We start from the raw sequence: 18,760 nt of genomic DNA on the forward strand, positions 1-18,760 counted from the left end.
TGCAGTCTTTGGTCCAAAAGTTTATATGTCTTCAGTAGTCAGAGTGTTCATAAATAGATGCATACATTTCTTAATAGTTTAGGTGTCCATTCTTGAGTCTAGTGTCTGGTTGAAGTCACTTCCTAAATGGAGTAAAACCCAACACTGAAGAAATGACACTCTGCTACAATGTAAAGTAGTGAGTGTACGGTCTGTATAACAGTGTTAATGTGCTGTCCCCTCAAAATAACTCAACATGCAGCCATTAATGTCTAAACCTTGGCAACAAAAGTGAGTAAGTGAAATGTCCAAATTGGGCCCAATCATCCATTTTACCTCCCCGGTGTCATGTGACTTGTTACTGTTACAAGGTCTCAGGTGTGTTAAATTTGGTGTTATCGCTCTCACACTCTCTCATACTGGTCAGTGGAAGTACAACAAGGCACCTCATGGCAAAGAACTCTCTGCGGATCTGAAAAGAATTGTTGCTCTACATAAAGATGGCCTAGGGTATAAGAAGATTGCTAAGACCCTGAAACTGAGCTGCAGCAAGGTGGGCAAGACCATACAGCGGTTTCACAGGACAGGTTCCACTCAGAACAGCCCTCAACATGGTCGACCAAAGAAGTTGAGTGCATGTGCAGCGTCATATCCAGAGGTTGTCTTTGGGAAATAGACGTATGAGTGCTGCCAGCATTGCTGCAGAGGTTGAAGGGGTGGGGGGTCAGCCTGTCAGTGTTCAGATCATATGCTGCACACTGCATCAAATTGGTCTGCATGGCTGTCGTCCCAGAAGAAAGCCTCTTCTAAATATGATGCACAAGAAAGCCCGCAAACAGACTAAGGACATGCATTACTGGAGCCATGTCCTGTGGTTCGATGAGACCAAGATAACTGTATTTGGTTCAGATGGTGTCAAGTGTTTGTGGCGGCAATCAGGTGAGGAGTACAAAGACAAGTGTGTATTACCTACAGTCAAGCATGGTGGTGGGAGTGTCATGGTCTGGGCCTGCATAAGTGCAGTCGGCACTGTGGAGCTACAGTTCATTGAGGGAACCATGAATGCCAACATGTACTGTGACATACTGAAGCAGAGCATGATCCCCTCCCTTTGGAGACTGGGCCACAGGGCGGTATTCCAACATTATAAAGACCCCAAGCACACCTGCAACATGACCACTGCCTTGCTAAAGAAGCTGAGGGTAAAGGCAATGGACTGGAAGAGGACTCCAGTGGCAACCTGTAAAGCTCTGGTAAACCCCATGCCCAAGAGGGTTAAGGCAGTGCTGGGAAATATTGGTGGCCACACAAAATATTGTCACGTTGGGCCCAATTTGGACATTTCCACTTAGAGGTGTACTCACTTTTGTTAATGGCTGTGTGCTGAGTTATTTTGAGTGGACTGCAAATTTACAGGTTGTACACTACTTTACTATTTACATTGTAGTAGAGTGTAATTTCTTCAGTGTTGTCACATGAAAAGATATAATAAAATATTTACAAAAATGTGAGGGGTGTACTCACTTTTGTGAGATACTGTATATGCCAGACTATGATGAATAAATAATTTTTTGAGTATATAAATTCAGAAATGTGTAGGGTTCACTTGCTAATGACATACAGATCAATGTGGGTACTCACAATACCACACTAACAATATAGGAAAATAACTCCAAAACATAAGCTTAATATATCAAAAACTAACACAAAAATACAATACACTCAAAAAAATGGTATTAGACATTTTCCTTTTGTAGAAAAATAGATTTCGACAACCCACTGAAATGTGATCATTTCAAACACATAGTCCACATTCCTGTGTGTGTCACACAGTGCTGTTTATATCCTACCAAAACACTTAAAGCAGCCCTAATAGTTAATGGACAGAATAGGTATATTGATTACAATTTTGCTAAATTGGCAAACTCTGTTATATGTAATTTACGGAACGATACAAACATAATTTTAAAGCCTGGGGATAAGGAAAATACACTAGTTATCAAAGACAAGGAATGCTATGTATAACCAGGATGAGGAATCCACATACTCCAAGAGAACCCAGGTGCTTAACTGTGCCAGGAAGGGCCAGTTCCCTAATAAATCCAATAGACAAAGACTCCAGGCACTCAAGAGTTCCAACATCAGGCAGATTTATTGAAAGAAAGGACAACGTTTTCAACCTCACACTTGAAAAATACCTCATTGTGAGGTCAAAATGTTGTCCTTTGTCTCAAGGAATGCTATGTGTCAGAGATCCTACCCCAGCAAGAAAGGACATTCCACAAAAAAGTTAATACACTGAACCATACAACAGTAGAAGATAAGGTTGCCTTTGAAGGCAATGGTTATTAGGAGACTATATGAACTGAAATTTCCCCATTAACCTAGTCTTCTATCCCTTGCAGAAAGTTCGCAAGGATCCACTATACCCTCCAGGAAGAGCTATAATAGCGCAACCTATGGGTTGCTGCCCTACAGTGCTCCATATTCACTGTAGTGACAGATGAAGTTTCTCAGTGTGCAGCCACTGACTGGATATGCCTGACACACAGGACCGGCGCCACCTATAGGAGTACTTTGGTGGAGCCAGTGGGGGTGGAGCCAGGGTGCGGCAAAATTATGTTTTGCCTAGAGTGGTAAAAATCCTTGCACCAGCCCTGCTGACACAGAATTAGCAAAAAAAAGACATAACAAGTGGCTGTTGGCTGATGAACGTCATTAGACAGCCACCAACATAAAGTGCCAGGGCCGCCTCATCCAGCTGTGTGTGTGTGTTTATAGTACTGTGAGCCTTTGTATTATGAAGCATGCGTTGCGTAACTGAATAGTTTGGGAAGCATGTGTATGGGGTAGTGTCAGGGGCGGATTAACGTAGGGGCTGAACGAGCTGCAGCTCCAGGTCTCTACCCGAAAATAGGCCCAATCAGGGCCAAACTGGCCAACTGGGAAATCAAGAGACTTCCCAGGCGGTCCCATGGAGGAGAGCAAAGGGCAGGTGGGAAAGTAACAGTAAAGTAACCAAAAAAATGATGTTGATGATCATGACATGATACCAAAAGGGGGGGCTGGGTGGCATAAGGTCTACCACCTTATGCCACCCAGCCCCCCCTTTTAGTAACAATACACAAGAGGTGCAGGCTGGGGCATCATATAAATCAAGACTAGGGATGGTGGCTGGGTGGCTATACACTGTGGGGCTGGCTGGAGGGCACAAATATACGTAGAGGCTGGTGGCATCAATATGCAAGGGGTACAGCTGGGGCCATCTCATAAATCAATAATGAATGGAGGGGCAGGCTGGGGGCATAAGTACACATAGCGCTGGCTGTGTTCAAAATATATATTTTTATTGTTTTAGCTTAACCTGTCCGGATGTGTGTGTAGCAGAGCCTGTCCTAGTGTATGTGTCTTGGTGTCTGTGTCAGAGCCCGTCCTGGTGTGTGTGTCTGGGTGTGTCGGTGTGGCAAAGCCTGTCCTGGTGTGTGTGTGTGTTTGGGTGTCAGTGTTGCAGAGCCTGTCCTGCTGTGTGTGTTTTGGTGTTGGTGTGGCTTCAGGCATCCGGTGTATGGATGTCCTCCCAATCCTATCACATAAGATTCTATCCTATATTATCTGCCAAGCACTGATGGCATCTTTATCCAGTACACATGGATGCTGAGGTGTCTAATTTATTTCCATAAAAAGGGGCACCCAAATTCTCAGCACCAGGCCCATGATGCACTTAATCCGGCCCTGGGTAGTGTTTACAGGGTGATATACATGTTTATAGGATAGGGTCACTGTGTATTAAGTATGCTTGTGTCTAGGATAGTGTGACTGTGTTTTGTAGTTTGCATGTGTATAAGGTAGGAGGAGAGAGGGATATCAAAAAAAACCTTTCAATTTTATCTGAAACAAAAGGCCAGAAAATTAAATTAGTTTTCCAAACACCAATGAAGCAAAAATAAAAATCATAATTGATTTTTCTTACTATGCCTATGTCTGTGTGTATGTGTAATGAATATGTGCTATAAATATTCAATTTTCATTTTAACCAGCACTCAGGATGAATATTTTTTAATCTACCTACAAATCTGTCTACATATGACACATTTCTCCTCATGGAATGCCAGAGCTTTTATATAGGAAACCTATATTTCTTTCCAGAATAAGTTAAGCACAATTCATGCATGCCTAGTTTGGAGTAAACTATGCAACAATTTACAGTATATAACTCCCAACTCACTTATTACATTTTTCCATATGCAGTATATAGATTGCACATGCATGTAGGTGACAGTATGCAACACAGTTTAGGCATTAATAATAGTTACATTTCATAATTGTGCCACAAAATATAAGTAGAAAGTACACTTTTGAGGGCTGGGGTTAGCCTAGGGTTACTGGCACCTTGGTATCAGAATTTTTTCATACCACCACCAGGCTATAATATTAAGCTTATAACTACTTATAACTTTACAGTTCATGATACTTGTTTGCAGTGATCAGCATCGTCTATGCTGACAACACACAAATCTCTCCATCCCCAATCTCTCTGCATCTGTCCTCTCTCAGATCAGCAGCTGCCTATCTGGCATCTCTTCCTGGATGGCCTCTCACCACCTCAAAATAAATATGTCTAAGACTGAGCTACTTCTAATCCCTCCCTCCAACTCTATTCCCCTCTCTGACCTTTCTATCACTGTTGACGGTGCCACTATCTCTCCATCACCACACGTCCGCTGCCTCGGAGTGACCCTAGACTCTAACCTAACTTTTATCCCTCACATCAAATCAGTCTCTAAATCTTGCCACTTCCAACTGCGTAACATTTCCAAAATTCGTCCTTTCCTGACTGTCAGCACCACAAAAGAACTAATCCACTCCCCCGTAATCTCCTGTCTAGACTACTGCAACAACCTACTTACCGGCCTCCCTCTCTCCCGACTATCCCCTCTTCAATCTGTGCTCAATGCATCTGCCAGGCTAATCTATCTCACCCGACGCTCTGCATCTGCCGCACCTCTCTGCGAGTCCCATTTATAGCAGAATTAAATTCAAAATATTCATTCTATCCTACAAGGCTCTCACTAACACCGCTCCCCTCTACCTATCCTCCCTCATCAGCAAATATACTCCAGCCCACCCTCTAAGATCCAACAAAGACCTGCTCCTTGCATTTTCACTCATCACCTCCTCCCATGCCCGCCTACAGGACTTCTCTCACGCTGCACCAACCCTCTGGAACTCCCTTCCTCGTGCTGTCTGACTCTCACCAACTCTACCCTCCTTGAAACGCTCCCTAAAAACTTTTCTCTTCAGGGAAGCCTACCACTAACATAAACTCCCCCTACATTAACATCATTCACTACCACGCAGTTCTCACCTCCTGTGTCTCACCCCTTATCCACCTAGAATGTAAGTTCCTGCGGGAACAGGGTCAATTGTATGTCAATTTTGTACTTGTTGTTATCTGTAAAATTTTTACCTTGTACAGCGCTACGGAATCTGTTGACGCTTTATAAATAAAGTATAATAATAATAATAAAGTGATCAGGATTCTTTTCCAATATGCAAGCCTGCTAATGTCAAAATAGATTTTTACAGTTTGGAATTTATAAAGTTGAATTTACTAGTCACACACATCTTCCTCTAATCATCCTTTAACAGTAAACACATTGTATCCATATTTAAAGCATATTTATGTGTATTCTTCAACATTCAAGACTTCTGCAGGTGGAGCTATAGGAATGCATGCAGTCCCACTATGTTACAGAAAATTGATCTGTTCAGTCCTCGGTGGGGCCATTTAGGAGATTAGGTGTTTGTCAGGCTGAGGCCACTTTACTTGCTATGTATCTCCCACATAACTGGTACTGTAGGGGTTAATACCTTTGCAATACCTTTGGTATTGGGTGCTGAAAGGTACTATAGGTAAACATTGTATAAAAAGTGAAATATATAGCTTCAAATAGCATGTTGTTCAAAATTCCAGTTTCTATACTACAAGTACATGTGTAATTTTAACAGTAGATTCAGTAGATGAAGTGGTGAGAGATGTGCATTGTAGGCTTATAAAGCAAACAATTAAATTATTTTCATTTATTTTATTTTTCATAATCAGAATCACAATGGGACATATGTGGAATGCATTATTATTATTATTATTATTACAATGTTACAGCTTTAGTGGGATATTTAGAGTTCCCTAATCAAGGTGACAAATAGTTTCCGGTAAACATCCCATATGTTGATTTGGTGTAATTACAGATGTATTCTTGTTGTCTTGGTGTATTTATCTGTACTTGGAGGTCAAGACAGTGGCTACTTCAGCGATAAATTTGTCCCAGGCAGCCTGGACTGAGGGTGTGAAGTCTTCAGGGAAGTGAGCAGCCAGAGTCACTTGGATAGTTTGAGACAGCAACTGTAGAGAGAACACAGTAAATACAATAACAGTTAATTGTATATACCTCACTTTAAATACAGAGTATTGTCTGTATGTCTTGTATAAATACTTCGATTTACTTTTAGTATTCAATGTTTTCATTTTTGTTTACTTTTTAAAGCATAAAAGTCAAAACCATTGAAAACGTTGGATACACAATTTGACCACCAATCTTTCCTACCACGGTAATGTTAGTTAGATAACAGGTTAAAGCTAATGCTACTCTTTATTAATGGAATATAATTGAACAATATCCAATGATGTTAAGGATGGTGGTGTTAATACAAGATTGCTTGTCTCACCTTGAAGTTTCCTGGATCCACTCTCAGGTTGTAGGCATGCAGGTCACTGAGGGTTGACAGGGAGCCTGAAAGGTTGTCCAGGTGCTTGGCGGCCTCTCCGAGGGCATTCACAACTTTTCCTCCATGGTTGAGGAGGTCAGCAGAGCCATGGGTCAGGTCAAAATGGCCAAAGTATGTCTTGGTCTGAGGGAAGCTCAGGAAAAGTCTAGAAGACAGATGAACACCCTATTACCTCCATTAGTTTTGTTTTGTATGTGTTATGATTTTTTTATTCTTTTCATTGTAGCTGCATGTATGTAAAAGTGACAGCCTTGACCTCCTCCCTCCTAGCAATGGATTCTCAATAACAATTCAAACTTTGTGTTTAGCTTTCATTAAAAGTGCTGCTTCACTTCCAAAATATCAGTTACAATATTTAGTACATTAAGCAAATAAATCAGAAAATGTTGTCACATGACAATTAACCTATAAATGGTAGAACAATTTACAGGATTAGAGAAACATTTCATTGAAGGGCCTGGGCAATCCACAGTAATGCATTATGTTACAAATATTTACATTCAGCAGAGTAGCCCCTTTAAACCAATACCAGTTGATGAGAATCTGAATAAAATGCATCAGTTTATATTTTCACTGTAATTTTAGTGTTTTATTTACATTGATAATATATCAGTTATGGGTCTAGTGGCAAATTAATATAATTACCTTTCCAAAGCCTCAGCTCCCAGGGTGCTGGCGTTAGGAGCGATCTTGCCCCAAAGGGAAATAATTGCGGATCTCTCGCTGCTACTCAGAGTCATTTTGGTGATTGGGGAGGTAGTGGGCTTCAGACTGACTTCAAATGGAGAGTGAAGACAAGTGCACACAGAATGAAAGCATCTGACACTCTTTTAAACTGTAAAAGGGACCCAAGGAAAATCGTTGCTATTGGCTGAAATGAAGTTACACCCTTTGGAATTATCTGTCTCAACAATATATGCCATTTTGTCTGACTTGGTACAAAAATCTTATCTTTGTTAATTGCAAACACATCAATCCTTGCTTAGAGCAACTAATTCCGAACTAAAGTATAGGGACCCTCGTCAAAAGTACAACCATTTTTTTGGGTTAAAGCACCTAAAACTATGAGTATTGTTAAATATGTTTGAAACCATGGGACAAACTGTCTTTGAACTTTAGCAACTAGAACAACTTTTAATATAACCTTAACGCATGTCTTTGTTTTTTATTTTGTTCAGCAACAAGATACTTATTGTGTTATTCAATTCACAAATTTGTTTAGAAAATGACTCTTATAATCTTATAATCATTATTATATATGTATACAGAGCTCGATGATATGATAAAAAATGTTTGTTGCATGGATTGAGGGTTGTGTGAAGACTAGGAGTTTGATGTATGGTGCTAGAGAGTACTAAGTATTAAGAGACCCCTACAGAAAATGGTCACCCATCACATAGACCGCATGTTTCATCCTCTAAATGGTATCATAAGGGTAAAGTTAGTTATTCTTTCAATACTGATGATAATAAATAATACTGGTATAACTGACAGTACCAATTGGTCTCATTCCAGTAGGTAGTCATTCCAGTGAGTTCTATAATTTTAGCAGGGGTCAACAATGTGACCCACACATGATTGGGGAATAAACCTCTACATGTGTCATCCATTGTGCGTACCCATTGGGCTATAGTCAGGCATATTACGTAAATGCCCAGTAGGCCACTGACCAAAAGTGCCTCATACCCATGCTATCTGCCTGTTGGACACTGCAGTGTGTGTCTGCCGGTTGTTGTTTGCCTCAAAATGTAATATGCATATCCAGCTGCTGACTGTGTCTATGTCATTTTGCATAGATACCACATGGACAGGTTCATCTGGGTCACCCTACATAGTTATTAAAAAATTGCCTTGCCCCATGTAGGTTTTGCATATTTAGTATAATAATCATATAATTATTATAATTGCAGATAGAGTTGGGATTTGAAAAAGCGGTATATGTGTACAAAAGGACTTGGTAGGTCTGAGTTTATCTTCCTGGAATAGATACATAATTAGTGGTAATAATATGTCCTGAGTTGGGGTGTAATGACATAAAGGGAAAGAAAAATCAAAATAGTGTGATAAAATAAATCATATAACTGTAAGAACCGGTACCATCAGATGATTCTTATAAATGCTTCTTTTATTCTTCAAAAAATTCTAAAAATAACCCAATTGTAAGTGCAATTCATTTTTCTGTGTTTTCAGAACCAGAGGTATTATCACCATTATTTACCATTATTTTTAGAATTTTATGAAGAATAAAAGAAGCATTTATAAGAATCATCTGATGGGCTTGACACTTCTATTTAATGTGTGAGTGGTACCTACACTTTTACACTTGCAGTTTTATGATTACTTTATCACACTATTTTGATTTTTCTTTCCCTTTATGTCATTGTGCCCCAACTCTGGACATATTTTTACTGTTGCACTCTGAGGAAGAGTGATATTTGGGCGGCTGCAGACTTTGGGAAGTATTACAAATATATATATTGCACTTCTGCACATGTGTTGGTGGGGATCACATTTTTCTTTTTAAAAAGGAGTAACAAGAAACAACTAGTCTGCCATTTTGAAAATAGTATTGTTTCTTTATATGGACATGTCAAATGTCTTGAATAAATGTACTGTGTTTTAATGTACTTCTAGTGAACATTCGTTCCAAGTAACTACTACACTTTTTATAAAGAAATGTGTTCTCATATTACCCCTCCGTTCAATAAACTTTTAAGATTCCAGAAGAATTGGGCGGAGGTAATTTATCATTAGCTGATGGAAAGTATAGATAATGTTTAAATAGGGTGAGGGCATGGGTATGTTTCTCCTTGCTTCTTCCCGCTATCCGTTGCGTGGTCCAGGCATCAACTTCTAGGGCAGAACCTGTGAAGCAATGCAGATGGATTAGCGTAGAAAGAGAGATCTCCATTAATCTGTCTGCGTTAACAAACCCATAAACAAATTAAAGTTCAGATAAGGGAGCGCAAAAGTACAGTTTTGATGGATTCAGAAGGTGCTGGTTTACCAGTTCCCAGCAGTGATGACTCTAGAAACAATATATAGGGGGGCATATAAAATACCACAGTCAAAACTGGGGGGGCATTAATAATTTCCACAATTAAACCATACCACTATATGATACCTTTTTTACTGGACTAACATAATACTTGATCATTCAACATGGGAAGCCTGAATCTACAATTTAGTGCAACTAATCCTTGAAATAAATATTATAGAGGAAATAACACAATACCTGTCAGGGACTGGGCCCATACAGACGACTGTCTGTTCAGGAGTAGCTGAGTGGGACAGGGCCTGGTGCAGGGCGACTGCACTCTCCAGGTGGGCATCTAGGGCTGTGCGGCCCCATACCTGGGCCCTGACATAGCAGTCCAGAACAAAGCAGAACTTGGAGAAATCCCGCAGACACCCTGGAGCTGGCATGAGACATAATACTAGAATCATGTGCAGGATGCTGCAGGCTGGGAGTACGGAAGCTAAGCAGAGCATCAACAGAAACGTAGAAAGCAAGGAGGACACAGCAAGGAAAAGTGAGACCGAGCAAGGAACATAACCAGACAAGACATACATGATACAGGGCACAACAAAGGACAGGGAACAAGGCAAGGAACACAGGGGAAGGAGTGAGGAGCTGGAATCCTCAGACGCTTCTCCTTTTAAGCAAGGATAGACACACATGGATACAGGACTAGCCTAGGACTATGAGATAACAGTTGGAGATTCCTTTGCATCACATAGTATGCTTAGCCCACCACTACGCCACTAAGTACTCCAATATTTGGTGGGTCCTAACACTAAAACCTGCCTACAGAGGTACTAAACATGAAATCCAAACACGTGTCAGAGAGACATACCTGAAGACTGCAGACTGAGACAAACATAACGGGTGGGGCACACCTTATAAAAGAAACAGAGCTGAAGCAAAGAGCAAGACTGGAATCAAGGAAACAGAAGCACAGAACAGAGCATATGGCACTTCAGGAACGGATTACAGCAAAACATGGGAACTGAGGCAAGGCAGGGAAAAACAGATATGCAGCTCCGCAGTCTGGATGGACCCTGACAATACCTTAACTTTTCCACTAAATGATTTCAGGGTCCTGAAGTCACCTTTTTGTCCCCTGAAGTCACTACAAATTCAGGAGGATGTTTTATCTCTGGCTAAGTAAAATTAAAATAGTTCCTACTGTAAGTTAAGTGCCAGGAAACAGATGACCAAACACATACACCAGGACAGTCTCTGCCACACCAATACCCAAACACACAGGACAGGCTCTGCCACACTGACACCCAAACATACAGGACAGGCTCTGCCACACCGACACACACACCAGGACAGGCTCTGCCACACCGACACCCAAACACACAGGACAGGCTCTGCCACACTGACACCCAAACACACAGGACCGGCTCTGCCACACTGACACCCAAACATACAGGACAGGCTCTGCCACACGACACCCAAACACACAGGACCGGCTCTGCCACACTGACACCCAAACATACAAGACAGGCTCTGCCACACCGACACCCAAACACACAGGACATGCTCTGCCACACCGACCCCCAAACACACAGGACAGGCTCTGCCACACTGACACCCAAACACACACACACTAGGACAGGCTCTGCCACACCGACACCCAAACACACAGGACATGCTCTGCCACACTGACACCCAAACACACAGGACATGCTCTGCCACACTGACACCCAAACACACAGGACAGGCTCTGCCACACTGACACCCAAACACACACGCACCAGGACAGGCTGTGCCACACCGACACCCAAACACACAGGACAGGCTCTGCCACACCGACCAACAAACACACAGGACAGGCTCTGCCACACTGACACCCAAACACACACACACTAGGACAGGCTCTGCCACACGGACACCCAAACACACAGGACATGCTCTGCCACACTGACACCCAAACACACAGGACATGCTCTGCCACACTGACACCCAAACACACAGGACAGGCTCTGCCACACTGACCCCCAAACACACAGGACAGGATCTGCCACCCTGACACCCAAACACCTACACGAGGACAGGCGCTGCCACACCAACACCCATACACACACCAGTACAGGCTTTGCTACACTAATAACCAAAAACAAACAAAAAGCAGGACACTATCTACGCCACAGACATCTACATCATTTTCCACACTGCATTGTTGCTTATACCCCCCTTAGTGTTTTTGCCCCTTGTGTATTGATGCATCAACCAGCACCCTTTTAGTATTGATTAATGTGGTGCCCCCACACCCTTGTATGATCGCCTCCAGCCACCACTATTTGTATTAATGCCCCCAGCAAGTAGGGCATAACATAACAATTTGGATTTCCAGAAAATAAAGGTAAAGAGGACCCTGTATAAATGAGCTTGCAGTCTAGAAGACATTTATTTGTGAGTCTTCTGTGAGTGTCAAATGCCTTACTGAAATCTAGAAATGCTATCACTACTGCTTCTCCCTGGTCTATTTTTTTAATTAAGTTAGTTAGACGTTCCTGATCTTGGAAACCATTTACATGGAGATTCCATTAATTGTCTTCCCTGCTACCTATTTTGTGAAGTGGTTTTACAACTGCCAATTTCCAACCTTCTGGAACTTCTGTCAATAGTTACTTCCTGGTTAAGTAAGCACAATACATTAGGCTTAAAAAAGAACTGCTGCCTCCTTGAGGTTAGATTGGGTTTCTGCATTTTTCAGCATTTTACTGTAAATTAGATGAGATACTATACCTATATTGTTTAATTATGCCTCACCGCACATGGAGTAGAGGATTGGGGCTTGTTGTTGCCTCTCCCTTATTTAAGGGGTTCTGAAAACTTTGGTTTCTATTTATTGTTTAAATTATGTAATTTTTGGTGAGGGTGGTAGACTCTCAAATCAATTTGCAACCCCCTAGGGCTTGGAACTAGCGATGGGAAGTTCGGATCATTAAAGTGAATCGGATCATTTCGATTCGTTCATGATCCGAATCTTCGGATCACTCAGTGTGCCTGCACGGAGTTACTGTTTTCCAGTAACTCCGTGCAGGCACACTAACGATTGGCCCCGCCCCTTTCATTATGAATCCTCCCCCCTGCCTCCAGTGATGTCAATGAAGGCAGAGAGTCGTTCAAAGATTCGGATCTTACAGGGATCCGAATCTTACAGTGATCCCGATCACTGTAAGATCCGGATCGTTGTAAGATCCGGATCATTGTAAGATCCGGATCATTGTAAGATCCGGATCTTTGAACGACTCTCTGCCTTCATTGGCATTCTAAACATTCAGAGAATATCACCATACTGTTATAAATAATACATTAATAATCACTGCCCCCAGGATTTACATTCCCCTTTACCTGCAACTGCACCTTAAGCTAACTTTATTAAATTAATTAAATTAACCCTCACCATCAACCATGACTGCCCCTAAAATTAACCCTTAACACCCCATCAACCATGACTGCCCCTAAAATTAACCCTTAACACCCCATTAACCATAACTGCCCCCAAATTAACCCTAAACACCCCATTAAGCATAACTGCCCCTAAATTAACCCTAAACACCCCGTTAAGCATAACTGCCCCCAAATTAACCCTAAACACCCCATTAAGCATAACTGCCCCTAAATTATCCCTAAACACCCCATTAAGCATAACTGCCCCTAAATTAACACTAAAGACCCCATCAACCATACCAATTTATTAGGTAATTTATCTGGAGTACATGCAATTAATTTAGGGGCAGTTATGGTTAATGGAGTATTTAGGGTTAATTTCAGGGGCCGTTATGGTTAATGGGGTCTTTAGGGTTAATTTCAGGGGCTGTTATGGTTAATGGGATCTTTACGGTTAATTTCAGGGGCAGTTATGGTTGATGGGGTATAAGGGTTAATTTTATGCTGATGACTGAGGGTTAATTTAATTTAAAGTTAACTGTAGGTGCAGTTATAGGTAAAGGGGGCCAAGTCAGGGGAATCTAAATCCTGGGGGCAGTGTGAACATTATTAATGTATTTATTTATAAAAGTATGGTATCAGTAATATTCTCTGAATGATTCGAATCTCTGTAAGATTCGGATCCTTGTAAGATCCGGATCCCTGTAAGATTCGAATCATTCGACTCTTCGGATCATTCGACTCTTCGGATCATTCGACTCTTCGGATCATTCGACTCTTCGGATCATTCGACTCTTCGAACGACTCTCTGACTCTATGAGTCATCGTTCCTGTGTGAATTAATGAGCTGTAACCTGACCCCAGAGTCTGTGTCTGAGTGCTCTGCAGATAACTCACAGCTCTAGGATCATGTTACAGCTGCATGATTCACAGACTGAACCGCTACAAATGAATCGTTCAGTCTAGTGAACCGATTCATCCGGATCACTAAAAAGAACCGGATCAAATGAACGATTCGTTCATGATCCGGACATCACTACTTGGAACTTAGTTCCAACCCGCATTTTTATAAAATAAGAGTTGCTTTTTTCAGTTTACAGTTGAGTGTATGTGAGTTGAGGTACTTTTTTCCTTGCACATTAAAGGGTGAAATGCTGGCACTGCTTGAGGATGAAGTAATTAAACAGTGTGACTAATAATTCATTTTTCTCAATTATCCCATAACTTGAGCCAAAATTAAAAATTCAAAAAAGTATAACAAAAAAGGAAAAATAAATTATACAAAAAAAGAACATACCAACCGACATAATAGAAAATGTAGTGATTGAAGTCTTTTTTACTATACGGTGCTTAGGATAGACCTCACTAATTGATCACCAAAACATGTTTGCAATTAAAGATTTAGGTACTGACTGTAATAAATGATAGTTTGCAGCATCAGTGGTTGTGTACTTTAGATATTATTTTATGTCCTCAGCCCCAAGTCTTTACTTGGTACGGTAGATGTTTTTTGAGGTGACAAAGGTGGTGGGCCATTTCTTATGTAGGTGCTCAATAAATTGTGACTAGGATACCGTCAGTATGTGCCATACCCTTATTAATGGTACTATGTCATAAGTTATTCCATCTGTAGGTTTATTTGTTGCAGGGTTGACTTTTATATATGTCACTCAGCAACACCTGAATTTTATATGTTCTGAAAAGAATGCCTTATGTGGTCGTTCTGGCTGATACTAATTTTCTGTTGCTTAATGATTGCTCTTCATGTTACTCTTATGAATCAGTTAAAAAAGAAAAACATATAACACAACCACTAATTTCTGGTCTCGGAACCCTAGCGTGGATGTGTTCTACAATAACCATTTGTACATGATGCTGTCAGCTCATAAAGGGAATTAAAACCAGCAATAGTAACTTTAAAGGCAGTCCGATTACATTTGGCTGATATTTTTCAGAATATCAGCCTCATTCAGCAAAGATGCTATCAATATACTCATATGAAGTGTTGTACATTACATGATTTAGTATTTATCAGTATATAGACACAACCTTGTACAGTGCAGCATATTTACTATCAGTATATTAACACAACCTTGTTAAGTACAGCATATTTACTATCAGTATATAGACACACAACTTCTTGCAGTACATCATAGTTATTATCAGTATATAGATAGGCCTCACACAGCACAGTATAGTTGTTTGTACAGTGTAAACATATAATCGCATCAGTAATTGTTACTGTAAGCATTTACTGACACATAATGTGTACAAATATATAATTGAACTATATATATATATACATATATATATATATATATATATATATATATATATATATACCTATATATACACACCCTATACTGATAGCATATATTTTCTAGAAAATCTAGAGTAACCCTGTATGTTATAATCAGCAGAAACATATAATCAAAGATATGTGTTTCAAATTAAGCACAAGAATTGATCTAGTTGTTAACGGACTTGGTTCCATTTAATTGGTATAAGTGCAGTGTTGGTCAATATCTATTGTATGTACTATACAAATGATATAATAGTCATTTTAGAATATACATACATATCTTCAAAGCCGCATAGAAAAATGTAAGTGCTGAGTATAAAGCAAAATGATGTGAATATACAGCTGTATATAGTGCTCTTTTGTTCCATAATGAGAGAAGACCAATGTTCAAAACTGTCTACTAGTGGATGCAAAGCATTACCACCATCATGCGGTAGAACCAGCAACAAAAAAGGTATTCTGTGCTATATTGCTTTTGTATTTGGATAGTGGTACTTCTATCCCAACTGGAATCACATAACACCAGAAACAAACTGAGTAATACTACAAATACTTGAAAATGTATTATTTTAGAACTTACGGATATACGTTTAATATTGTTTTCTGTAGTAAAGTAAAGTACTTTTTTTCAACTTTATTTTCTTCTTTTGTTTAGAATAAAGAATGCCAGTGTATTTGGTGGGTTGTCAATAGGGTGTATTGAGCAATTTGCCAGCAGCAGGAGAAAGATTTTATGACCTTGGTATATTGTCATCTGCTTGCATACTGTGTACTTCTTTTACACAGAACACAAAAGATAAGAATATGCAAATTAATTCTCCTCCAGATACACATACGAATAGCAATATAAACCAAAGCACATTTTAAAAGTAGTGATGTTTAGGGACGGCTTACCATTTATGTGACATTGCCACATCTTTTCCTATGTAAACTATTTAAAGCACTTGCCAATTAAATACACAATTTAAAAAACAACAGAATTAGGACCCTTAGACAGAGGAGGCTACATTGTATTTTGAGTGGCTAACCTTTGTTGTAGAAACCTCAGCTTTACGGTTTTAATTTTATTTTACCAAAGTAGTAGCTTACTATAGAGTTTCTATTTGCAATGCACTTTATTTTCAATCTTGCAGGCTAGAGAATGCATTACAGTTTTTCCAGCCCAAAAATCTACCTAGGAGGATGCACTTCGCATAGCTTTTGTAAAGGGTCAGGGTGGTTTAATATTTTCTGAATTATGGCAATTATAATAACAAACATTCTAAAAAAGGTTTATGATTCATCAAGGGTTTTAATTTTATGGCAAGACAGGAGGCTTCATATTTGCATAACTTCTTTACTACAAAACCTCCAGCAGCAAAGAAACAGTTAAAAAAACACAGAACAAAGGACCAATCAGAACATAATAGAGTCCATAAATATCAGTCCGAAACCTCCAACTTCCTCTTCTTTGCTGCTGGCCTCCAGGTGAGCACCCTCCATTCTAGTGTGCTACACAGATGTCATTGTTCTTTTCACAATATTCCTTATTTTTCATTATTTTGCCTTGCATGACTTTTCTAAAGCCTTGCTATACAGTGCTTTTTCTGTGGGTTTTGTCTACACGGTTTGCCTTTTAGGTTTCGCTCCTTCCTCAATCCCCCTATTTTCCTTGGTAACTGGCCTATCTGCTTTCTCGAATTCCTGCCTCCTCCGCGCCACGCCGCGGCCTACCTTGAATTTTTTCTGCCTCTCTCCCCGCGGTACCCGCGGCATCGGTAGGCCTCTGCTCTCTCCTCCCCGGCTTCGGGGGTTTTGTCTTTTGCAGGTGCGGCTCTTCCGCTGCTGTCCGGCTCCCCGAGCCCTCAACCCTCCTATCTATCTACCATGCAGTAGGACTTACCTTTCCTCCGTTCCCGCGTTTCGGCTACACGCTGCCGTTCCGCGCTGGATGAGGGTGACCCCCTCTGCTGGTGAGAGTGTCTCTTCACCTCGTGCGCTGCGGCCGCCGCGCCTTGCTGCCAGGACCACTTACCGTGATTGCTTCATTCAAAAGCACACGGTCATTTAAGTTTCCTTAGCCAAAAAAAAAATAAAAAAAAAAAAATTCATTGAAGCCATACACGTTGGTTCATATATTTTACTGCACCACCCTGTGGCTCACCTTGTTGGTGCAGCGCTCTCAATGAATGATTTGGTCCTGGTTCTAACCCAGGCAGAGACATATGTGGAGTGATGTATTAAATATAAAAAATAAATAAAAAAAAAAAAGAGAAAGGCACTGACACACAATTTATTGTGTACCCCTAGAGGTTGGATTGTACTTATGTGCCTCTGAATCTGTCACTGGCTGACAACATATATAGGAGCTGTTGCTCCAACCTTGTGCAGTGCCTGGTCACTGCTTGATATAGGGGACACCCCCCTTATTATAAGGGACAGGCTCTGACCTGATTCCCAGCCCTTTGAGTGACCCTCTTTGGTGCCAGCGGATGACCCCCGCAACTGTGTCTGATCTCACTGATCTATTTGGGATAATACGTTCCATCATGTCTGAGTCAGATCTTCCCATGTCAACGGCCCTCCAAGCATTACAGGAATCCCTTCCAACAGCCCTGGCTGCCTTGGATCGTTCAATCCCTTCCTAGGCGGCGACGCCTTCCATCAGCCGGCCTTCGAGAGAAGGGATGTCAGACTCTGAGGAGTCGCAACCTGCAGCCGAGCCAATTCACCTACGTAAGCGTCGGTGGACCGAGGGTGAGGTGTCCCGTACGGGAAAGGCCCCCCTGAAGAGATCTAAGGCCCCGCTTCTTGACCACTCACAACCATCTTCTCTCCCAGTGGAAGCTGGGGATCTGGCGGGGGATTATGAAATCGTGGACGAGTGTCCGGCTGAGACATCCAGACCATCTTCCCCAACGGCCGGCCCTTCTTACATCAGGGAAACGGTCACGGATCCCCAGCCCTCTACTTCGGTGGAAGCGGATATCCTGGACGCGGCTGGTCTGCCCATGTTTGATCCTCGCATCCTTAGGCACCCGAGGTCTTCTGAGTGGGCTCCCGCATCACACATTGCGGAGTTCCTCCGTTTTTGGCTTCGACGCCCGTTGGAGAAGGATGCTCGTCAGAAGCTGCGCGCGGAATGCCCTAGGCCTACAGTCCCGGACAAGGTGGCGAACACTCCTGAGTTTGACAGCTCGTTTGTCACTTTCATGACCAGGAACGGGAAGGACCCACGTAAAGGTCTCGAACAAGGTCTTCGTGCTGCGCAGGGCAAACTGTTGGACGTGACAGGCCCCCTCACT

The 18,760-nt window shown here is 41.4% G+C and overlaps 1 protein-coding gene across 1 annotated transcript; it reads right to left on the minus strand.

The window, feature by feature from the left end:
* Positions 1-6,253: 6,253 nt before the first annotated feature.
* On the minus strand, positions 6,254-7,505 carry LOC149287916 (hemoglobin subunit alpha-3-like). Its single transcript, XM_089492357.1, has 3 exons — positions 7,411-7,505; positions 6,706-6,910; positions 6,254-6,382 (listed from the first exon to the last, which is right to left on the minus strand). The coding sequence occupies exons 1-3, from the start codon at positions 7,503-7,505 to the stop codon at positions 6,254-6,256; spliced, it is 429 nt and encodes a 142-aa protein (XP_089348483.1).
* Between the last annotated feature and the right edge of the window lie 11,255 nt (positions 7,506-18,760).

This window comes from Sceloporus occidentalis, unplaced genomic scaffold (genome assembly GCF_023333645.1).
Source record: "Sceloporus occidentalis isolate IW3139 unplaced genomic scaffold, rSceOcc1.0.p SCAF_55, whole genome shotgun sequence".
Classification (NCBI taxonomy): Eukaryota; Metazoa; Chordata; class Lepidosauria; order Squamata; family Phrynosomatidae; genus Sceloporus; species Sceloporus occidentalis.